Consider the following 24,736-nt stretch of genomic DNA (forward strand, 5'->3'; position numbering starts at 1 on the left):
GATTCTGTTCCCATACTTTTGGACGCAGTGTAGACACACACACACACACACACACACACGCACACAGCTTGTCTCTGCTACTTTTGCTCAGTGGTTGTGAAAAGTATTTCAGGCACAAAGCCTCTTGTGTTCAACTCCTCACCTTTTCCAGCACAAAGAAGTGAGAAAGGCAGATTAGGGCCAAAGGAAAGAGAGAGATGGAGGGAGAGGCCGAGAGAACGAGACGACATGAAGAAGGTTAAAGCGAGACTGCCACATATCGCAGTTCGGTGAAAATATTTCACAACAGCTAGAGGCAACAGATCAGTCTAAGGTCTCTTCCAGACAGAGCGGGAAAGTCATTGATGATAAAATGCTGACAAGTGAGTTCAGTATCTGCCAGAAATATTGGCACCTTTTGTAAAAAATGAGCAGAAATTTGTCCCCGAGCCATATGTCCTAATGACAGCCATTTATTTGTGACAAAATTATCAACAATATTAAGGGATATTTTACATAAATGCAAATTGTTTCTTTTCTTTGATCTGAGTCACCAGAAACTCAATCATTGACTTTTACCATGTCCTATGTCCCTGAAATGTAAATATAAGGTTGTACAGATGAAACAAAAGAAAACTATATAAAAAAAGAAAACCTGTACAATTAGATAACATGTAAAAAAAAATACTGTTAAAGGTCACATATTATACTCTAAAATTTAATTTGCTTGTTTAGGCCTCAATAGAAAAATGAAAAAAAAAAAAAAACCCGCCAAGTAGCAGGGAATGATTTAATTTCTTGTTTTTCTTGTGTTCACGCAGATTGGAGACCCATCTGAGTGTCTGAAAATGACTAAAAAGTGTTTTTTTTTTCATTACAGGTCCCATTTAAACACTAGTGGATCTTAATTATCACATAAATTGCTGCTAATTCAGTTAAATTTCACTTTCAGTATTCAACAACTTAAAAAAATAACACGTCCGATACTATTCCAGTATTATTTTGACTTTAAATGAATAAAATCATTTTCATTTTAGTATGAAACTTACTGTTTACTATAGTTTAGTGTAAATATATGAATGTCCAGGATGTCGGATTAGTCTCATTCTGACTCGATTCTTTTTATTTACTCCTGTCACAGATCGACTCTGACGACGTCATCACGCGGGATGAGCAAATCTTCCTCCTGATCCGGGCCGGGGCGCGGTGTGAAAGAAACATCCGAGCCCAGCTCAGGACAGTCCGAGGTAGGTTGTGGGGAAATAAAATCAAGTAAATCAATATTCAGAAGACCGGATCAATGAGAAATAAATCGTGCTTTATTGCAATTCTACAGCTGAAGAGATGACCGTACACAGACAGTACACTTACGCCTGTCCTGCTCACTAAGACAAATGGACACCGCTGTTAGGAGAGACAGTTAGACAAGTGCTTGCAAGCCCTTACTCAGCATCCTTCTACATCATCAAATCAATTTAAATATACTAGAGGCGGTTTTATACCAGTAATTGGCTTTAACTAGAGAGGATGATTTATTGTTCATGAAGAATGAACTAATCTCACAAACCCTCAGTTTAATAAGAAACACACACCCGTCAACATTCCACATTTGCTATCTTCCTCTTTCCTGCTGCTCTTCTCTGAGCTGAAACTTCAAAAAGGTGCCTTCATTCATTCATCAGGGAAATTCAGTTATGCGTCATGAACACACTGGTGTAGCACCTGTCTTTGTCCAGAGGTCCTCTGATCCAATTTCCCTCACACAACAGAGCCCATAAATCCAGAGAATGAAACAATAAAGAGTCCCAGGTTTGGACGCTTATCTCTGATCAGATTTATTCCTGGATTGATCCTGTGCACTATTGCATTATTGCCACTGACACACGCTGATGTAATCGCTCCGACATTGTTCTCAAGCACTGTGTGTTTTCATTACAGCTGCGTTGTTGTCTTCTGGATTCTGATTGGTGGTGTTTCATTTCCTACAACAGCAGCAGCTGAAAATTACTGCGATATATACATTTTAGATTTTAGAATATAAATTTAAGATTTCTATCATAATAATAGCTCATTCAGAGGGAACTGGCTTGCAGGAACTCCATGTGACATTTTCTATGAGGAGATTAGTTTACTTACCCTTTATCGAAGAAGCTGTAGAAACAGTAAGAGGTCAGAGCTCTAACTTTTCTAATATCCTTGGGATAGAAGAGTTCACACTCTGTGCTTTGTAATAAACCTGAAACGAAAAATGAAAAAAATGAAATAACACTTTTAATTAAACAAGTAATCGTTGGTATACTGCTGTTATAGAAATAAAATAAAACATTTTGTAAAACAAGACGTTCAGCAATAGTATGAAAATGACAAATTATAATAATAAATATACCCTGCTTGATGGAGATATAAAAGTAATAGTTTTTTTATTTGTTATCTGATTCCCCCCCCAGAAGGCGACTGCGTGCCGGAGTGGGACGGCATCATCTGCTGGCCGAGAGGGAAACGCAGTCAGCTTATAGCTGTGCCTTGTCCAGAGTATGTTTATGATTTCGACCACAGAGGTCTGTACATCTGACTAATCAGAAAATGCCGACATGCCCATACAGTATATCTGCAAAGTTAAAATAAACACTACGCTGGAACTGTTGTGTAAAGTTGTGATTGGTTAAGGATGTGAGTCAGAAAATTGTAAGGTCAAGATACGTGAAGATGCTCAAAATATTATAGTGTGACGAGAACGCCATAACACTCGAATTAGAAGTTAATTATCATTAAAGGGCAGCACAGTGGCTTAGTGGTTAGCACTGTCTCTTCGCTCAGAGTCCGGGTTTGGGTCCCGCCTCGAGTCAGTGTGCATGGAGGTTACATGTTCTCCCCGTGCTTGGTGGTTTTCCTCCAGGAGACTTTTCCACAGTCAAAAGACATGCAGATTAGATTGGGCTAATAGTCATTCACCCCGTCCATTGGAAACCCCATCTTCCTCTTCTTCTTAACATTTCTGTTGTTTACATTTGCCATCACATTTGTGTATCGCATCACCATTTGCATGGGGCTGAAAATGTAAGTTTTTCTGAAATAAAACTTTTGTAACTTTTGTCAATCGGAAATTCTGTTTCCTCCTAAAAAAAAAAAAAAAAAAAACTTCCAGTGAAAACTTTTCCTGATGGAAAAAGAACATTACTGCCAAGCTGTCTGGAATTCTGTGTTTACAACAGCAAATGAACCCCCACCATGATTGCCTTCTTCAGCAGTGTCTGTCGAAAAGTGCTCTTATGTAAAACTCACTCACGATGTTCAAACACAAGCGTCATCTTCATCTCTTCGCTCCACTGACCTCTGCTCACGACACGCGCTTCTCACTTCTGTCCTGCTGGATCGATGTCTTCTTATGGTTATTGATTAGGTCGGTTAAACATTTAAAACAGTTTGTTCTCTGAACAGACATTTTAAGTGCTCTTCATCGTTTTGATAATGATGATGATGATGATAATGATGATGATGGTGAGTCAGCACAGGAACATGGCAGACATTTAAACAGCCGCCATCTGGAAATCTGCTATATCTATCTGAATTAACGCATGGTGTGTAACTCATCAAGAAGTTGATCAAATCATCAGTTTTTACCTTTATTGCAGCTTGCGCATTTCCCTATGTAGTGTTACAGCTGAAGAATTTCTGTTTTAAAATAAAAAGTGACTGTACTGTATGTACATGTCATTACAGAAAGTATAAAATGTTAAATTGATTAGAGACGTTGGACTATGAGATGGACTCTTTATAGCCACAGCCATTGTTGTGTAATGACTTGCTTTCACCCAAGTTCCAGTTTCTGAAGCATATGTAGTAAAAAACGTTTGGTAAAATTTACGTTTGGCTTAAATTCTTAAAATGTTAAGGTTTTAATACGATTTTTATTCTTTTTTTCTTTGGTACTTGCTTGATTTACTGTACATTTGGTGGGCATCTTGAATGTTCACGAATTTTCTATATAATGTCTAAAAAGCTATTTACTTTTTTAAAAATCTGTAATTAAGTCAATATGCTGATCATCCATATGATCAAACCCCAAAACATTAAGCGCAGTTTTGTGTAGGTTTCCCATGTGCTTCTTGGGCGGCTCTGACTCCTCATGGCTCCACTAGACCTCTGGGGTCTGTGTTGTCTAGCACTGGAAAGTTGCCTGCTGATCCTTTGGGTGTTGTGGGTTATGGGGTCAGGCGTCCACGGTCCAGACTTGTTTGTCCGGCGCATTCCATGTTTACTGGATCAGACTGAGATCTCAGCCATAGATGAGCCTTGGGCGCCTGTGCCTTGCATTCCACACCACATCACATTTCTGTCTGTTGTCATTTAGATCTACTTTATAATGTATCACTCACGACAGTTTTTAACTTTTTTTATGTCTCAGATAGACGTTTTTAGGTCTTATCGTAATCATTTTTATCCTAATTTATTTAGTAATTCTTTCTCTGTATGTTTTTTTGTGTGTACCTTTTTAATACAATTTTTGTGACCAAAAATCCTCATTTCTTAAGGTCGTGCGTACCGTAACTGCGATGCTTCTGGAAACTGGGAGCAAGTTTCATCTATCAACCGTACCTGGGCGGATTACACTGAGTGCACAATGAAGCTGCAGTCTAACCATGGCAGGGAAGAGGAGGTGTGTGTGTTTGCATTTGTGTGCTATTTGTGTCATTTATGCCAAATCATGTTAAAATGAGTTTTAGATGACACACTGATATATAATACAATCAGCTTAAAGATGGGTTAAAGGTGAGTGTTTAAAGGAAAAGCCTTCGCTTAACCTTACACTATTACTATTAGAGAAAACCTTTAATTGAACAAAGATTTAAAATGTATGGAAAATGTATAAGGAGTGTCTGCTGTAAAAGTCCACAAGCTGTTACTATTAAAAAGATTTATAAGCATATAAGAACAAGTACATTAATATTCTCCTGTGGTTTGCAGCACTGCCAGAGCTGCTTATACTGTATAGCTAATGAACCAAAATCTAAATAAAGCGTTTAACAGTGTTGTGGTATGACAGAAAAAAAAACAGCCCATCATTAATATGAAATGTGAAACCGATAAGTACAAATGAACATCAATGAGAATCAAACAAACCACTTAAATAAATTTCATAGAGTAAATGATAACAGACTCGATATGTTTTAACGCATTCGGATTTTCACTGTTCAAATTTTTGTTGTTAATCATCAGGAGGTTTTCAAGAGGCTTCATGTGATGTACACTACCGGATACTCCATCTCTCTGTCCTCGCTGCTGGTGGCCCTCTTCATTCTATGCTATTTTAAGTACGTAAAGCATGTAAATGTTTTTCACACTAGATCCACCATATAAAGTGTTTTACCCTGTGTCATTTTTAAGACCAGTATTCCCGCCTGTCATATTCACTAGGAATGCTGTCACTTGCTGCGTAAGTGCAAAAGTAAAAAGTAATGTTTATAAGCATCAAAAGAGATGTTCACTTTTAAAACCACTTACATACTGTACAAACTAAATCCTCTTTTTTTTTTTTTTTTTACAACTAATACACATAGGCATCACCAACTAATCTTTCAAACCATTTAACCATTCACTCTATCAAAAGTATACAAAGTCTACACTTTTACCTTAGCTTTCGCTCTCTGTCTCTCTTCCCCAACACACACGTCCAACCCAGTAAAAATTGCACTATTATAACAATAAATTGAACTTAGGCATGTTGTTTCCAGACATTACCAGTGATTATCTAACATCCAGCAAAGCCATAGATAGTTCAAAGGACTTAGATACTAAGATATTTATCACTAGGATCCTGTTCTGTAAACTCTCCTACTATGGCAACCTTCACAGTATTACTGTATATAAACAGAAATTACACACAGCCAACAATAAACAGCCAACAAATAATGACGAGCCCCATTCATTATGTAGCATGAGTAGATGTGATCACATTAACGTCCCTTAATGTAATCATAATTACTCATGATAAATAATGAATGTGAAAAAGTGAGTAGAATAGAACTGGCATTGAAAAAGGGCAAACTTGCTACTTTGAAAAAGAAAAACTGAAGGAGATTTAGAAATTTTAGAAAAGATAACAAAGCAATCCAGCTACAATACACTTGTGTGTAAAAAGTATATATATTATTTATCTTTATAATTTTTTTATGATAACAGCAAAAGTTTTGACAGTTTGCTAGTCTGCAGCATGCATGGGTATGATAAGGGGTATGATAACACCAAGAGGGAAATACATAAGCAATGGTCTTAAAGAAGCAATTGTTGCCCACATTATTTTCCCATTTTGGTTTAAATTTGATCAAATAAATAATGGCATGGTAAAAAAATGTTGTAAGGTGTTGTTTGTTTGCGCTTGTATTTGCCTAATGCTAACTTTTGTTGCAGACGTTTACACTGCACTCGTAATTACATCCACACCCACCTGTTCACCTCCTTCATATGCCGAGCAGTCAGCATCTTCGTAAAGGATGCCGTACTCTACAAAGAGGAAGGCACCAAAGCAGAGTACGGAGAAGTGGGAACCCCAGCTCAGATGGTACACACACACACAAATCAAAAAGTTAGCAGTAATTTGTTTATTTGAGCTGTTCTCACAGCAATGCAAAAAGTCACAAAATTACTCACGTAAAAAACTTAATAAAGCACAAGTAAGAAGAATTATACTTGTTAAATTAACAAAAGATTTCCATGTAAAATTACGATAGGGACGATAGCAAAAGTCGAGGGGCTAAGCGTGAATCGGTGTCCGTGAAGCAGATATCAGGTCCAACAAATTCGAGGCGAAGAGCAATAAGCGAAAACCGTTAAACAAAACACTTGGTCGAAATACACATGAATCCTAGAAAAATAACCGCGAGAAAAACTGGGCTGTGGAGCATGCAATAATTCGGCAGCAAGGAAGCGCGCTGCACTTCCTTAAATGCCGGGAGAAATTATTTGTGAATGGGGAACCGGTGTGTGTGGGAGGGGCGGTACGGAGGCGTGGGAAGAGACGTGACAGTCAAAAAAACATGTATGTAAAACATGACCATGGCCTCTGGGCGTTTGGACAGAGTGCCTCCGGGAAACGTTTGTAAAAGTCTGTAATTAATTTGGGGTCCAAAATAAATTTTGCAGGAACCCAGCTTCTCTCCTCAGGTCCATAACCCGCCAGATCTACCAGATACTGAATTCCTCGCCCTCGGCGACGAGCCTTGAGGAGTCGACGAGCCGTGAATGCTTCGCCACCATCTATGATCCGGGGAGGAGGAGGCGGGCGGGTGGCCGGACATAGCGGATTGAGAATCAGACGTTTGATTTGGGATACGTGAAAGGTTGGGTTGATGCGACGCATGGTGGAAGGTAGAGCTAATCTTACAGAAGAGGGATTGATGCTTTAATTATGGTAAACGGTCCGATGAATCTGGGTGAGAGTTTACGAGAGATCGTTTTTATCGGTACATCCTTTGTGGACAACATGACTCTCTGGCCAATGCGATATCTTGGGGCTGCAGAGCGACGTCGGTCCGCTTGTTTCTTATAACTTTTGACAGACCGGAGGAGTTGTCTTCAGGCTTGTAGCCAGGTTCTTTTGCAACGGCGAACAAAAAGCTGGGCAGAAGGAACTGTTACCTCTTCCTCCTAAGAAGGAAACAAGGGTGGCTGATAGCCCAGGCAGTAATGGAATGGGGACAAGCCCGTTGAGGAGGTTGGGAGAGAGTTGTGGGCGTATTCGACCCACGGGAGAAATTTGCTCCAAGAGGTTGGGTTCTGAGAGGTCATGCACCGCAGAGTTGCCTCCAACTCTTGATTCATTCTTTCTGTTTGGCCGTTTGTATGTGGATGATAGCCTGAGGATAGACTTGAAGTGGCTCCAATGAGTTTGCAGAACGCTTTCCAAAATTTTGCTGTGAATTGTGGACCTCGATCTTAGACGATGTCCGTGGGGAGACCATGAAGGCGAAAAACGTAAAGAATAGGTAGCTCTGCCGTCTTTTTGGCGGAAGGGAGTCCAGGGAGCGGCACGAAGTGGGCAGCTTTGGAAAAGCGGTCGCTGATGGTCAGGATGCAATTGTCATTATTGGAGTTGGGTAGTCCAGTAACAAAGTCGATGGCAATGTGGGACCAAGGGCGGTGAGGGACTGGGAGTGGTCTAAGGAGGCCCGCCGGGGGCCTATTGCTGCCTTTGTTCCTGGTACAGGAGTCGCAGCCTGCCACATACCTGATGACATTCTCCTTTAATGTGGGCCACCAAAAACGTTGTTGTATCATAAACTGGGTACGTTTGACCCCAGGGTGGCAAGCAAGCTTGGAGCTGTGTCCCCATTCCAAGACCTGAGTGCGCATGATTGCGGGGACAAAGAGACGACCTTGGGGAACATAACTTGGGGAGGGCCTTGGGCATGGGCTTGTTTTACCTGTTCCTCGATGCGTAGTAATGTGGCTGCCACTAAGCACCGAGGGTGGAGAATGGTCTCTTGGGGCAAGGAGACTTGGTCTGAAGAAAACTGCCGGAACAGGGCATCTGGCTTTGAATTCTTGGCTCCAGGACGGTAAGATAGGGTGAAATTAAACCTGGAGAAAAACAAGGACCACCTGGCCTGTCGGGCATTAAGTCTCTTAGCTGTTTTTGTGATCTGTCCAGACGAGAAAGGGGTGTTCAGTTCCCTCTAGCCAATGTCTCCACTCCTTCATGGCTAATCTTACCACTAGCAACTCTCGGTCTCCAATGTCATAGTTCCTCTCAGCAGGCGAAAGGCGATGGGAAAAAAAAGAACAGGGGTGCAGCTTGTTGTCCTTGGGAGTTCTCTGAGACAGTACCGCCCCCACCCCTGTTTCAGAGGCATCAACTTCCACGACAAATTGTTTGGTGGGATCAGGAACAGTAAGGATAGGGGCCGATGTGAACTTGTCTTTGAGTCTTTGGAAAGCCTCCTCTGCCTGTTTATTCCAATGGAAACGGAGTCTTGAGGAGGTTAGGGTTGTGAGTGGGACAGCAATGGCGCTGTAGTTTCTTATAAACCGTCTGTAAAAATTAGCAAACCCCAGAAACCGTTGGAGATCACGTCTAGAAGTGGGGGTAGGCCAATCAGTGACAACTTTTTCCCTTGGTGGGGTCCATCTGAATCATGGATGGTGAGATAATGAAACCAAGGAAAGGGATAGAGTTCTAATGAAATTCACACTTCTCGGCTTTAACGAATAATTTATTCTCGAGTAGCCTTCGCAGTAGTAGGCGCACATGGCTTTTATGTTTTTCAAGGGAACGTGAAAAAATTAAAATATCATCTAGGTAGACGAAAACAAAGACATTCAGAAAATTCCTGAGAACATCATTAACTAAGGCCTGAAAAACTGCCGGGGCGTTGGTAAGGCCGAAACGAACCACGAGGTACTCATAGTGTCCTGTAGGGGTGTTAAATGCTGTCTTCCATTCATCCCCTTCCCTTATTCGGACAAGGTGGTAAGCATTTCGTTGATCCAGCTTTGTGAATACTTTGACCCCTTGAAGGAGTTTAAAAGCCGTGGTCATGAGTGGGAGCGGATACCGGTTTTTGACAGTAATTTCATTGAGGCCTCTATAATCAATGCAGGGCCGAAGGGAATGGTCTTTTTTCTTGACAAAGAAAAATCCAGCGCCTGTAGGTAAGGAGGACGATCGATGGTGCCCGCGGCGAGGGACTCTGTGATGTAATGGTTCATTACATCACAGGTCGGTGAGGAGGACCCATTACATTAAGGTCGGTGAGGAGGAAGTGAGAGTGCTCGTGCTTTGCTAAAAACCAGTTTAAGGTCAGAGTAATCTGATGGAACGTTAGAAAGGTCAAGATGTTTGTCGACCATGGTAGGGGGTGGAGAATGGGTAGCAGCTGAACGAAGGCAGGATGCGAGGCATGAGGGACTCCAGCCCAGGATAATGTTCTTAACCCAGTCAATGTGGGGATTGTGGAGAGTAAGCCAGGGGCGGCCAAGAACGATCGAGGAATAAGGGCTGTCAACGACAAAGAGGAATATATGTCCTCCACATGGTAACCAGGAATACGGAGTCACTGGAGTCGTCTGGTGTGTAATGGGAGGCTGCTGCCATCGAGGGCTTGCACAGAGAAGGATGGGTTCAAAGAATGTAAGGGGATTCCCAAATCTCTGACTGTGTTGAGGCTGATCAGGTTCCGATCTGCCCCGGAATCAATCAGGGCTTGCATGGCATGGGGTTTATTGTCATGGATGAGGGTAACAGTAAAACATGAACGTGTGTCAGGGAGGTTTTTGTGAGTGGAGCCCTCCAGAACCCAGTTTAACTGGAGGGCTTACCTTTTTAGCGGGCAGTCCTTGAGAAAATGGCCCGCTTGTCCACAATAAAAGCACGCTCTCTCTGTTCGTCGCCGCTGCCTCTCCTCTAAGGAGATGTGGGTCCGACCTATCTGCATGGGTTCCTCAGGAGAAGAGTGCGGGCATGGACGAGAGGGTGGGCACGGAGGAGTAGGTGGGCGTGGAGAAGTAGGTGGGCGTGGAGGGGTAAGAGGAGAAGGAGAACTCCTGACTGTCTGTGTTCGATCGCGTCGGAGGCAAATACGAGCATCGACCCATCCGGCGAGGTCCATGAGCTTGTCCAGATCAGATGGTAACTCCCGGGTGACAAGCTCGTCCTTGAGGGTTTCAGAAAGTCCTTCGAGAAAAGCATCAAACAAGGCCTGTTCGTCCCAATTGCAGGAGGCCGCCAGGGTGCGAAACTCAATGGCATAGTTGTAAGCTGAACGAGGTCCTTGGCGAAGCCTTAGTATTCTCCCAGCCGCCTCTCGGCCAGAGGATGAGCGGTCGAAGACTCTCCTCATCTCCTTAGTGAACCTGTCGAAGCTAGAGCAGCAGGCATCCTGAGCATCCCATACTGCTGTTTCCCACTCCCTTGCTCTCCCAGTCAGCAGAGTAATGACATAAGCCACTTTCGATCGTTCTGTGGGAAAGGTTGAGGCCTGCAGTTCCAGCACCAGCGAGCACTGGGAGAGGAAGGAGCGGCAAGTGCCTGGTTCACCATCATAAGCCTGTGGCGGAGGAAGGCGTGGTTCAGGTGGTGGGATAACAGTGGCAGCCAGAGAGGAGGTCGTATGGAGCTGTTGTACTTGGGTCGTGAGCTTAGCCAGGGATTCAAAAACCGAATCAGAGTCAGAGTCTGAGTGACTGACTGGAGATCACGCTGGTGTGAACCAAGGAGGGCGCCCTGATTCTCCAGTGCGGCCTTCAAACGGCCAAGGTCCGCTGGGTCCATTGTCTGGCCTAATTATTCTGTCAGAAAGCCAAGCGAGCTCAGGCAGGCTGATAGGACCCAAGTGCAGAAACCACTGTGGAATGACATTTGAAAAACTTTAATAATAAAAGTGTAGGAGATGGGGGGGGGTAGTGCTTGGTGTCACTTTATCACGGATACCACTGAATAGTGAGTGTGGAACTGTAATGGAGGGTAGGGGTGCGGCTCTGCAGTAAAGCTCTGATGTTTTATTAAAGTGAGGTCCCACAGTTAATCTTGACGTGAATGATGGCTGCTGGATGTCGTTTATGCAGTGGAGAAAACAGAAGTGGATGCAGATCCACACGGGGCAGAACTAGAGAAGAGCAGAGACGTTTCACCTGTTGGTGTCTTGAAGTGTGTGGAATCCGGAAGTGATAACAATAGCGTAGTCGAGGGGCGAAGCGTGAGTCGGTATCAGTGAGAGCAATCAGAGCCAGATCAAACAAATCCGAAGCGAGGGACGATAGCAAAAGTCGAGGGGCGAAGCGTGAATCGGTGTCCGTGAAGCAGATATCAGGTCCAACAAATCCGAGGGGAAGAGCAATAAGCGAAAACCGTTAAACAAAACACTTGGTCGAAATACACATGAATCCTAGAAAAATAACCACGAGAAAAACTGGGCTGTGGAGCACGCAATAATTCGGCAGCAAGGAAGCGCGCTGCGCTTCCTTGCTGCCGAATTATTGCAGGAGAAATTATTAATGCCGGGAGAAAATTAAATGCCGGGAGAAATTATTTGTGAATGGGGAACCGGTGTGTGTGGAAGGGGCGGTACGGAGGCGTGGGAAGAGACGTGACAGTCTAGAGAAAACATGACCGCGTGTAGAGAAATCTGACAGCGTGGGGAAAAAAAACAACAACAAACCAAAACAAAAGAGAGGAGTAACCGGGGTTCGTGACAGTATTATTCAATGGCGGCCCAAATAATTAAGGTTTTGCAAAGAAATGTGTAAAGAGATATGAAAAAAAAGGTTACACTGTATAGTAAGGTACATGTGACAAATAGTAAAATCCTAATGACCCTGGTCATTTACCTTTTCTGCTTTTTTTCCAGTTAGCCCAGACACCTGTGCTACAACTAAGGAACAAAATTCAGATACAAAAAACAGCAACTGTCTGATGGAGCATTTGACTACATTGGACATAAGTGCCAAATCCAAATAATGCTTTTATTATTTATAAGCTTGTTTTTTCTTTAACTTTTTTCTTTTTGTTTTTATCTTGTATGGATTGAGCTCAGGTGAGCTGTAAAGTAGCCGTGACCTTTTTCCACTATTTCCTGGCGACCAATCACTACTGGATCCTGGTGGAGGGCCTGTACCTGCACAGTCTGATCTTCATGGCTTTCTTATCTGACAAAAATTATCTGTGGGCTCTAACCATCATTGGCTGGGGTAAGGCGCCCAGGTTCCTTTGATTTCATGTTCAGTGCTAGATGAAAAATCAAGAGCATCATTTCCTTCATAGTTAAATGGCTTTCCACGTTGACTTTTCTGCAGGTGTTCCAGCGGTGTTTGTCTCAATCTGGATCAGTGTTCGAGCCTCGCTGGCTGATACACAGTAAGTTTTAACCAAAGAGTTTTTCTGTGTCCATCAGAGGTAAGGATACTTTTTCTTAAGCAACGGCTCATTTATTGGGCGAGTATATGTGCAATTAGTGATATGATAATTTTGTCAATAAGGACAACTGCAAAAACTAACATCAGTGTTGGTCTGTTAGATGTTGGGATATCAGCGCAGGAAATGTAAAGTGGATTTTTCAAGTTCCAATCCTTGCGTCCATTGCTGTAAGCAAACCACTGCTCCTTGCTAAATTAATATACAGCTTGGTTTTTTAAGCCGTCTATATCATAATCTTTTATTCTTTTGTATTTTTCTCATACTCTCTAGGTCAACTTCTTTCTTTTCCTCAACATCATCAGAGTTTTGGCATCAAAGCTGTGGGAGACAAACACTGGGAAACTAGACCCGAGGCAGCAGTACAGGTCACCATATAAAAAGCACAGTATACAAAATATTGTAGCGTTTTTACGCCGAGAAGAATGCTGGAGAGACGAGTGAGCTTATTTGCTACCCAATGCAATGGCTGGGAGTACTTTATTTAGCACACAGCCGGTAATGGCATGAGCAGCACCTTCACTCAGGAGCCTACCTCTAATTCAGCGTCAGCCTGAACTAGAGCACATTTCACACGTCACACACCTCAAAACACACACAACAGGGCCGAAGTCACTAACCCAAACACCTTTCCCCATCATGGTGAATACACCGACATCCCCGCAAGGCATGCTGGTCGTCAGCCGCCGCCCCGCCCACGCCACACTGCCCCCACCCGAGCTGTGACCGTCCCTGGTCACCACGACGAACTTTGTTTCGGAGGCGTGGAGGCGGTCGGCGCTGGGAACGCCGGCGTCCTTTGGGAGGTAAGGGATGAACGCGAACGTAGTCCTGAGGCGGTCCGGCCTCCACCGAGTTTAATGTTTCCCCAGCGTGCGGCTGGCAAGGCGCAAGACGGTCCCGGTGGAGCAAAACTCGTGCCCGCCCCGCCAACCGCACCTGGTAGATGACATCGGAGAGCCGAGCTATTACCGTACAGGGGCCCACCCAGTGAGACACACAGCCGGCCGAGAGCTTCCTCCTTCTCCTTCCGGAGGAACACACCCACACGTGCTCGCCAGCAGCAAAATCTCGCCCCTGGCTGTGAGTGTCCACGCCCATTCGCCCCATAGGTGCCCCCACCCGAAAGTCTTGCAGCGGTGCCCGCGAGCGCTGGGTGGGGCCCTTCTGCCTGGCGATGAGCGGTTCACAGTTCAGCTGTGAGACCGGCGGAGCGACTGCGGGTGACGCTGTAAGACGGCTGCATGCTGGTTTGGACGGCTGCTCACCACCGGAGGGTCTGGAGGACTGCACGGGGGGAACGTCCTGCGTCGAGGGTTCTACGTCGCGACGGCGCTCCACTTGCTCGCAGTACCGGCCACGCGCTTTGCTGCCTGGCCGGCGAGGTAAAGCGCCGGTGTTAGCGCGCAGATTTCCCACTCGGTCTGCTACCGGAAGTTCCGCCCCCTGGGTGTATGCTGCTAACCTGTTCAGCTGTGGTTTGGGTCCGAGCAACCTGGCTACCCCGAAGTTACCACGCAGAGTTCTGCTAGCCAAATTCAGCACCGCACCCCATCTACCCAAAATATCCAACCCCAAAACGCAGTCCTCCTCGACGTCCCCCACAATGAACCCGTGGGAATAAGTTCGTCCACCCACCTGGACTCGCACTGTGCGACACGCCCTTACCTTCACGTAGCCCCCAGCAACGGTGCAGATGCTGAAGGCAGGATCAGGCCGTCCGCAAACACGGTTGCTTTGCCCCAGTAATCCAGAGCGCAGCAGCGAAACAGTGGAGCCGGTGTCCACGAGCGCCCGCAGTAAGACGCTTGCGCTGCGCCAGCCTCCGCCCTGAAATCCAGCGCCGGGATTTTCACCTCGCCGCTCCGTGTTGGTTGCCGTAGTGTGCTCGCTTTAGCGCCGTCAAGAAAGCGCTTCTTCTTTGCGAGTAGTCGCTCCGCTACTCGACGGCCCGCTTGGATTTTCAGTAGGTCTTCCGTTGTGCGCTCGAACCCGTTACTCTCTATCCCACTTCTGACACCAATGTAGCGTTTTTACGCCGAGAAGAATGCTGGAGAGACGAGTGAGCTTATTTGCTACCCAATGCAATGGCTGGGAGTACTTTTTTTAGCACACAGCCGGTAATGGCATGAGCAGCACCTTCACTCAGGAGCCTACCTCTAATTCAGCGTCAGCCTGAACTAGAGCACATTTCACATGTCACACACCTCAACACACACACAACAGGGCCGAAGTCACTAACCCAAACACCTTTTCCCATCATGGTGAATACACCGACATCCCCGCAAGGCATGCTGGTCGTCAGCCGCCGCCCCGCCCACGCCACAATATTATGCGGGAAACTAATTATTAGAAGCTAATACAGTAAAACCTCGGATTGCAAGTAACAGGGTTTGCGAGTGTTCAAGAAGAGCAAAGATTTTTTTAACAATTTGGACAACAAGTCTTGGTTTTAGAGTACCAAGTATCATGTATTACACATGCGCTTGTTTTGACGCCGAGCGTCACATGATCACAACTGAGCCAACGGTTTTTCTCTCTTTTGCGCTGCGGAATTGTGGGTAATCGTCTCCCCTGCTGGGTCTTAGTGCACGTCTCTCACTGGTTTAATCAACATCCGTGCTTGCGTGTACTGTTTACTACAACACTGTGACCACGTATGTGTGTGAAACATATTTTTCACACACACGCATGCACACACACAACACACACTTTTTTACTTTACAGCAGTAATTCCGCTCAGAATGTTATTAGTGATGTTCGTTGCAAATTTTTCCAACAGTCTTTCTGTTAATGTGTGTGTGTGTGTGTGTGTGTGTGTGTGTGTGTGAAACTCAAATAAGAGTTTACTGTGCAAGATGAGAAGAGGGAGGGGGGAGTTCTAATTTGTCCTCTTATCTTACTTTAGCTTCACACACACACACACAAACAGCGCCTGCGCGCATAAACGGAAACACTTATCTCTCAGGATTTTTTTTTTTTACCTTTTTCAAAGATAAAATGCAGGTTAATTTGTTTTATTTGTAATTTATATTTTGTATTAATTATTTTTAAGTATAATTTTTCTGGGCTGTGGAACGAATAATTTGATTTTGCATTATTTCCTATGGGAAAATTCGCTTTGATTTACGGTTTTGAAATACAAGCCTGCTTCAGAAACGAATTGTGCACGTAATCCAGGGTTCCATTGTATTATAATTATTATGATCTTATATTATAATCAAAATAAAAGATGTAATTTAAAAGGAATAAATGTGATTTCCCTTTATCTCAACTATAGTTAACAGTCCCAGATACAAGTTAACAATATGTCCCAGACTGTTCTGTAGACATAAGTAAAATAAATAAAAGAACACAAAACAGTAAAAGTATAAAAAGTATTTATGCAAAATAGCGCACAATGTCAAAGTAAGAAACATTTTCAGTGCAAACTACATAGTAAACAGAAGGACAATAAAAAAAATAACTAAACAATATAATTAACAATGCAAATGTAGGAATGGATTACAGGTACAAACAAGGTAAAAATAATTAACAAGTATTCATTAAAATTTAAACAAAGTGAAATAAAATACTGTCCCTGTGTTGTTGTACAGGAAGCTGCTGAAGTCGACGTTGGTGCTGATGCCGCTCTTCGGGGTTCACTACATCGTGTTTATGGGTCTTCCTTACACAGAGGTCACCGGGCTGCTTTGGCAGATCCAGATGCACTATGAGATATTCTTCAATTCGTTACAGGTTAAAACCTGACACTATACACTGTCCAAAAAAGTGGGAAACTTTAATTCAGTTAATTCATTAATAAACTTTTTGCTAAAAAATACAAAAAAGCATTTGATCAAATGACCTCAATAATCATATTTCAGTACAAACTTTATAGGCTTGTCTTTGTAGAGCAGTGATAATTGAAAATAATTTTAAAAAATATTATGTTTTTGCTTTTGTTATTTTTAGGGATTTTTTGTCGCCCTCATCTACTGTTTCTGCAATGGAGAGGTACTAAACATGCTTTAAACTATTTAAATATTTACATGCTATAAAATTATTTAATTAAAAATAATTGTGATGTAATTAAAATCAAAGTGTGCAGGTTTTCTGGATGATTTTATGCGAATCCTTGCTTAAAGTAATTTTTTATGGTTGATTTCAGGTAGCCGCAAAATGTTCAGGACTTTTTAGTCCATATTTGTTCTTATCCATGAAACTGGATAACTGGTGCATATTAAAATATAAAACAAAAAAACTTGGAACTAGATAATTTGCTGGTTGGTTTCTGACTGTGTGCAGCTAAATAAATATATATATATATATATATATATATATATATATATATATATATATATATATATATATACAACCTACATTTCATATACAGTAGGGATCTTTTTTGTTGTTGGCTTCGTCTATGTGCTGCCTGGCATATCAGGGATGGACATATCTCCATTGTTTCTGTGGTAGTTATTTACAGGGTTGGGTTGCCCGCTCGATACCTGATTGTATCCCAGTAGGTGAAGGACCTTGTTTAAGGGTCCAACCTGGCAGCGTCGGGGCTCAGCAGTGCAACACTGTAACCACTGAGCTACCCCCGCCCCGAGCCTGTACAAAAATATACCACAATTAAGTAAAATATAATGGATTCTTAGAAATGAATCAGACATTGGCGAATATTATTATTGATTTAAAAAAATTAAAAGCATGTGTTTTTTGCAGTTCTACAGCTCTGTCCTTGAGCAGCTTGAAAAAACTTAAAGAAGCTCTTAGTCACAACATAGCATTTTTGCTTCATTCAAGGGGGAAAGAGTAATAAACTTTTGTACTGTTACTTTAGTAAAATTTAAGTACAAGTAAAGTTACCATTACTATTGTCTTTCTTGTGCTTAAAATCAAAAAGTGGTTGCTGAAATATGGTGTGACGCTTTGTAACGAATAGCCGAGGGAAAAAAGAGCTCAGAGCCAAGAATAACTTTCAGCACAAAACCTTTATTAGCCTCCTTCAGCGTCATGAAATTAGTAAAAAAGTAAAAGTAAAGAAAAGGGTAAAAGAATACTCAGTAGCAAATACAATATGATTTTAAAAGTAGCAAAAAAAAGTACAATACTTCAAACAAAAAAAAGTAGAAGTACAAAAAGTACACAAAAAAGTACTTAATTACAGTAATGTGAGTAAATGTAATTCGTTACTTTCCACTTTTGGCTTTATTTTAGGTGAGCTAGTCTATTCACAGTCAAATCACAAGATCTCAGAGGGATCCCTAAATACTTTATATGTGAAACCCATTTTCTATTTTTTTGCTATCTAGTCAGCCACTATAATTTGAGCCTATTTTAAAAAGTTATTGTTGATTACAGGTGCAGGCGGAGGTGAAAAAGGCATGGCTAAGACGAAGCCTCGCTCTGGACATCAAGCAAAAGGCACGTGTAGTTAGCAGCACTGGAGGCGGGAGCTGTTACTATGGTGGCATGACATCACACACCACCACTCAGAGCATCTGTCTTAGCGCTCAGGGACCGATCCTGGCTCGGGGTGTGGCCTTAGCAGCCTTGACAGGGTACGCACCAAGTGAGACTGCAGATACCACATTACCCACAGTTCCGCAGTCAGAGCTGAGAAGGGCAAGCAGCACAGGGGCACTGCGTGATCAGAACGGGCAAAGCATTGGAGGACCTCAGGAAGAGGAAGAAGAATTAGAGAAAGAGCATCTATACTTTATTGCTGAAGACCATTCGGGATCAGTGTCGCTGAAAGATCTGGAAACAATTCTGTAAAAGGCTTTGAGCAATATGTTGTTGAACAGCAGTTGGCTAGCAAGTTTTGTTGCCTCTAACAGCTGTGATGTTAAATGGCTGAAACTGATCTATATCATATTTTTAGTATTTCCATAGTATCCAGCATTAGTATTTAATTATGGATATTTATCTTATGTTCCGATGGTTAGTCATAACTTACTGCATTTATATATAGAATAGGGTTTATTTTCTCAAAAAAAAACCTTAAAAGTATTATACTAAAGTATACTATAGTATAATAGGGGGTTACTTTTGATATACCTGTATATATCACATTACAAAAAGTATTCGCTCGCCTCCCTTTACATGCATATGAACTTGAGTAACATTCTGACCTCAACACCTTTGGAATGTACTAGGGCAGAGACTGCAAGTCAGGCCTTTATGTCCAACATCAGTGTCTTACCTCACAAACATGCTTCCTGACGGACGGTCAACAATTCTGTAAAGGGGGCGGGGCCAACATCATATTAAACCGTAGAATTAGATGTTAAGAATCGGATGTTACTCAAGTTCATATGCATGTGAAGGCAAGTAAGCGAATACTTTTGGCAATATGTTTATTTGCACAAATGTATAGTTTTGGCTGATTTTTTTTTGCTGACTTTGAAGTCAAACAAGCTTTGCATCAGGATCCTGATATTGTTGCCAATTCTTTTGGTTTAAGCGCTTTCAGATTGTATGGACAATAATGTCTTACTGTAGACTCTCTATGTGTTTAAAGACTGGGTCATTCAAACACACTTTTTCATTTTTACCAAATGTAGTTTTACCATGTTCCAAACATGGTAATTATTGCTTTCAAAATAACATTTCTCCACCTAGTTCTGGAGTGCCACAAGTTATCTGACTTTTATAAAGTCCAGGATTGTGGAATGTCTGTGCTGGGGTAAATACAGTACATCTGTGCTCCCACTTCAGTATTATGGGAATTTGTATGTACTTTTATGACATTTAATCCCAGTTATGTATATGGATTTCAGGTCCAGGCTGTAGCACAACAAAACATGAAAAAAGTTTTAACAAATACAAAATATAAATTGATAGAGATATGCTATTTTAGCAAAGTAGCTATTTTAGAGTATACACTGATCAGCCATACAAAACATTATTCTATATACCCCTATTCCCTTAGGGTGTATCTCCATTGGGCCTCGGGGTGTGCTGTAGTGTCTGGCACCAGGAAGTTGGCAGCAGATTTTTTGGGTGCTATGGGTTGCAGAGTGGGGCCTCCATGGATCAGACTTGTTTGCCCGGCGCATCCCATTTTTGCTCATTTAGATGGGGATTTAGGGCTGGGACTGTGGCCTCGGGCTCTTTTCCTGCTGGGCCCCTTGTGTTGTGTGCTGTGGTGCACCGGGTGTTCTGGTGCCTTTCTATTGTGGCTAACATTAACTTTTTTGGCAATTTGTGCAACATTGGTTTTCTGTGGGATCAGATTAGACAGGCTAGCCTTTGCCTTGGGTGCCCATGATTCTGTCACCTGTTTACTGGTATATAATTGATAATCAATATGAACATGTTAATTTTATGGCTGATCCGTGTATCAAACAACAATGATTGCTGGGTATTACTTTTACTGGAACCTGTTGTACAGTCAAGTATAAAAAAATTGTGCTCCTGTGAGCACAAAGTGTTATATTGAAATTGTTTTTAATGCAATATAAATGTTTTAGAAATATTCATATTATTACAGTATGTAGCTTGTAATACTCACCTCTTTGTGAAAACTACTATGTAGAATTATTTGGGTTTAGGTTCATTTGACATCTGCTTCTGGTATTTTTCCTCAGTTTATTTATTTTACTTTTTTTATTATTTCTTAATTTATGCAGAATTTTAAATAATAAGTATTTATTTCGAAGCAAATGACCAAATAATTTCAACTTCTGAACCGAATGATCTACCGGCAGGCTGTGCAATTTGAGAATAAAACAGAACTTCTGATGTGAAGGTAAAATATGAGAATACCAGACAAGAGCTTCGGCAATCAGGATCCAGCGCCGAGACAGCTCTTCTCTTCTCTGTAGACACACACATGAAATGAAAGGAGGCTTTGAAAGAACATGCAAACACAGTACAAATGCTTACTAACATAAATCATGAATTTCTGCTCTCTGAGCAAACGCTGCTGGGAATAAGAGGGGGAAATCGAATCTGGTCTGAGGAATACAGGAAGTGGGATGTGTGAAGCTCCAGACTCTAGAGGCTAGAGGGTGACAAAAAGATTCTCTCTATGTGAGCAGTTTCAATGTTTGAGAACTTAAAATCTTCCAACAAAAGGTTTCCAGCTTCCTTTCTTAATCCAAAGCAATGACTTTGTTCCTTGGAAGATGTGCGTATGTCTCTGGCACTTAACTCCATCATATTTACCAAGTAGAACTCTTAGTAGTCCTTTGTCCTCTAAAATATATATTGAATAACCGGTGCACTCAGTGCAAATAACTGGTACACTCTCTGCTCATACCGTAGCATGTGCCCACTTTAACCGTTCCAGTGCGTTTAACAGTCCTGGTTAGTGTGGTCTACCCAACTAGGCTAGTTGCATTTTTTAAACAGCTGGACTCTCTTCATTGTGATCAAAGAAACTATTTTTAAAAACAGCAATTTTAAACACATTGAAACCAATATTAAGGCCTCAGTATACTTAGTGCAAAGAGGACATCTAAATGTTTTGCATTAAAAATGAAAGCATCTTCTTGAAGAATTCCATGTTCTACACGGAGGAAGGCACAAAAGCATCTTTATGGGATTACAAGCTTGCATATTATTTTTTATTATACATACATATATTACATATTATTATTATTATTATACATATTTGTTTGGCAGAAATATATATATATAAGACCCTGCCACTATTGCCCCAGAGGTAGTGTAGATATGTACATTTTTAATTATTATTTTTCCTTTTAAATATCCCAGTCACACAGCTATCATTTATGTTTGTAGCTGTTCATATTGCACCACATTTCTGGTGGGTTCCGCAGCGTTCCAGTCCCAATATGCCTTCTGTACATATCTGTATGCATGTAGAACACATTATCTGTTGCTTCTGCATAAAATATTTGTATTCAATTGCATCTGTAATGTTGATATACTATTGAGATGTTGAGTGCATGGACAGAATAAGCTACAAAGAAAATGTATTTAAATTCTCAGAATTTTCTGTTTACACAAATGTGCTTTATTTTATTATTGTCATTTCACAATTGATGTATTAGTCATTGTTCAATCCATGAGGACACACTTTTAAAACTTATATTACTGAAAAATATATAATTTTGTTTAAAATGCACGTTATTTTCATAACAGATCAAATTAAACTTTTTCCCGTTGCACACACTATTCCTTGTCTTTAGAATTCCTTTCCATCCCCACCCCTCCATAGTGCAAATTACATCCAAGCATTCTCTTCAAAATCCTGGTTAAATATTTGCTCCACTTCACAGCTCAGAGGGAAAAAGGTTTTTTTTCTGCTTGTCTTTCTCCATGTTTCAGTGTTGTTCCATCCATGAAGAGAAGTGTGTGCTTTTAACTGGATCTAAATAACATGTTTCCACAATTTCCAATTATTTAAAGACAAAAAAAAAAAAAAAAACACTTTTCTAACAAAAACATTCTCATAAGAATATTGTTTTACAGTTTACTTCTATACAAAAAGCATTAGATTTTTTTAATTTTTTTAAATAAAGCAAGTACTTTAACCAGAAAATTATTGTGATTTATTCAGAAAACATAAAAAGTTACAGAATATTTAATTTCTAACTCATTATAGTATAAAAGAATAGTATAGAGTAATTTATATTCCATAGGATATTCATATTTTATTACACTTTTAAACAAATTTAATATAAATTAAGATAAATATATAAATATTTTATAGTTTTACTATAAATGCACAAATAATGTTTTTACACTAACATATTATTATTATTACTATTATTATTATTATTATTATTATTATTATTATTATTATTGCAAAATACCCACTCATTATCCTTTTTTTGTTGTAAAAATAAATTTGTAATCACAAAGACAACTGAATAAGATTGAAGCATGGGGTACTGCACTTTATTAATTCATCAATTCATTTTTTAATTATTACTTTTTTGAAATTATATCCTCAGCCTTTTTCCTCTAGTGGGGACAATGTCAACCTGATCTCCTTTTGGTGTCGTCCTTTCTTCTTCCTCCTCTCACTGCTGTCTGGAATTTCACAGAGCTGTTTCAGACACACACACACACACACACACACATACTTGAACAACCAGTTTTAGGGGACTACAAGCTGGATCCTACAATGTGGTGACTCATATTTCTAAAAGGTTTTAAAGCAAATGGACAACAGATTCATTTTTCAAAGCTGTAAAGTTTGTCTTTACAGATTGTTTTCTACTCATTTTTTAAAATCAGTATTACAATTTAAATGCATTATTTCACTCAGATTTATTGTAATTGCTAACAAAATGAAAGAATAAAAAAATACTAAACATGCACCAGTCAATCTGTTTAATAAAATAAAATATTTAGGCAATTTTCTTTATACATAAACATAATAAAGAACTAATCTGTGCAAATATAACAAAATTATGCAAAACTTTCTTTTCAGGTTATTTTCTTTTTTATGAGATGGATTTAAGTCCAATTCTGCTTTAAGATCTATATAAACACAGACTAAATGCACTCCTTTTCAAACATACTGCAAGTGCTCACTAATGCTTAATAATACTTTAATGAAGGAAGGAAGAAAGGAAATGGTCTCTGTCTTTGCTAGGGTTCAATTATACACATGCTAAGGTGTCTCATGTGCCAAGGCATAAGGAATTACGCATAAAAGTCTAATTCATTTTATTTCCCATATTTGCATTATCAATAGATAAAATCCACTTTGATTCCCACTATAGGCTTATCACAAGGACTGGTATTTAGCCACCCGTCTTCTCTGGCGTTTCATTGACTCCACAACAGCTCCAGAAGACTAAACAGTAATAAGTTCCCCACTGGTATCATTAATACATTCTCAATGGCACTGGTTAAACCACGCCAGGAGTCACATGACAACTTAATGATGCATCAATCCTTCATCTGTGACTTCTGAAACTGTAGACACTGTTCAGTGAGTAAAGCTTACCTTCATTATCTGATTCACTGTCTGTCCCTTACACATTCTTTGAGAATTCTGAATAATGGACAGACAACAAAACAACAACATTTACTTAACACAGTCGGTATATCCTTATTTTAATCAGGTACATTTCCACAATTAATATGTTTACTCTGTACCATAAGAATCAAAGTTAATTTCATCTAGTTTTTTTCTGCAGAATTCCCCAAGTCTTCCTGTCTCTAATGCCATTAGAGTTTTGCTTATCTTGGCAAGCTGAAGAGTGTCTTCAGGAAGTCAGGAATATTCTCTGTGTACTCTCACATCATGCCCTAAAAAGTCTCCAACTTTTCAAAATCTTCCAACTTCCCTTATTTCCTGTTGAATATATTAGTGTTTCAAACATCTGAGCCAACTCTGCTGTAAAAACTCAACCAAATTACCTGATACATGTGTCTGTTTTAATGGCAATTGCATGTACTGTACTAGCTTGTAACACTTGGATTTAATTAAACCACTAGTTACTTTGCTACGGGGTCAAGAATCAAAATACAGGTTTTTAAACAACACTTCCGGTATTGCGCAATCAAGACAGGACAAGTAAAGACGCGACACAATAACTATGAATAAACCAAAACAAAGTGTATTAAACCAACAAACAAACAAACAAACAAACAAGGTGCACCAAAAACCAATATATACAAAATATATACAAATAGAAACAATGTGTATGGTGTATGCGGGTGTGTGAGTGCGTGTATGATTGTCCAGAGTTAATGTTATTGCAGTGTGTGAAATGATGCACGGGAGAGATTGGCTCGGCCTCACCGGTATCGATGACAAATCCGGGAGCTCGAGCAACGGAACGAGAGGTGAATTGTGAGTGTCTATGAGGAATAATCCAACCGGGGAAAAGTACTCCTTTAGAATCATCAACCAAACTCTCTCTCAAAAAAAAC

The 24,736-nt window shown here is 40.9% G+C and overlaps 1 protein-coding gene across 1 annotated transcript in view; it reads left to right on the forward strand.

The window, feature by feature from the left end:
* Positions 1–18,719, forward strand: part of pth3r (parathyroid hormone 3 receptor) — a 32,655-nt gene extending 13,936 nt beyond the window's left edge. The window contains exons 2-13 of the mRNA XM_053511832.1: positions 1,121–1,226; positions 2,427–2,537; positions 4,512–4,636; positions 5,197–5,291; positions 6,388–6,538; positions 12,507–12,660; positions 12,766–12,826; positions 12,987–13,053; positions 13,157–13,251; positions 16,480–16,621; positions 16,838–16,879; positions 18,233–18,719. Coding sequence (XP_053367807.1) covers positions 1,121–1,226; positions 2,427–2,537; positions 4,512–4,636; positions 5,197–5,291; positions 6,388–6,538; positions 12,507–12,660; positions 12,766–12,826; positions 12,987–13,053; positions 13,157–13,251; positions 16,480–16,621; positions 16,838–16,879; positions 18,233–18,649 — 1,566 coding nt within the window. The 3' untranslated portion in view covers positions 18,650–18,719. The remainder of the gene's footprint in view (positions 1–1,120; positions 1,227–2,426; positions 2,538–4,511; positions 4,637–5,196; positions 5,292–6,387; positions 6,539–12,506; positions 12,661–12,765; positions 12,827–12,986; positions 13,054–13,156; positions 13,252–16,479; positions 16,622–16,837; positions 16,880–18,232) is intronic.
* The last annotated feature ends 6,017 nt before the right edge of the window (positions 18,720–24,736 follow it).

This window comes from Clarias gariepinus, chromosome 14, assembly GCF_024256425.1.
Source record: "Clarias gariepinus isolate MV-2021 ecotype Netherlands chromosome 14, CGAR_prim_01v2, whole genome shotgun sequence".
Classification (NCBI taxonomy): Eukaryota; Metazoa; Chordata; class Actinopteri; order Siluriformes; family Clariidae; genus Clarias; species Clarias gariepinus.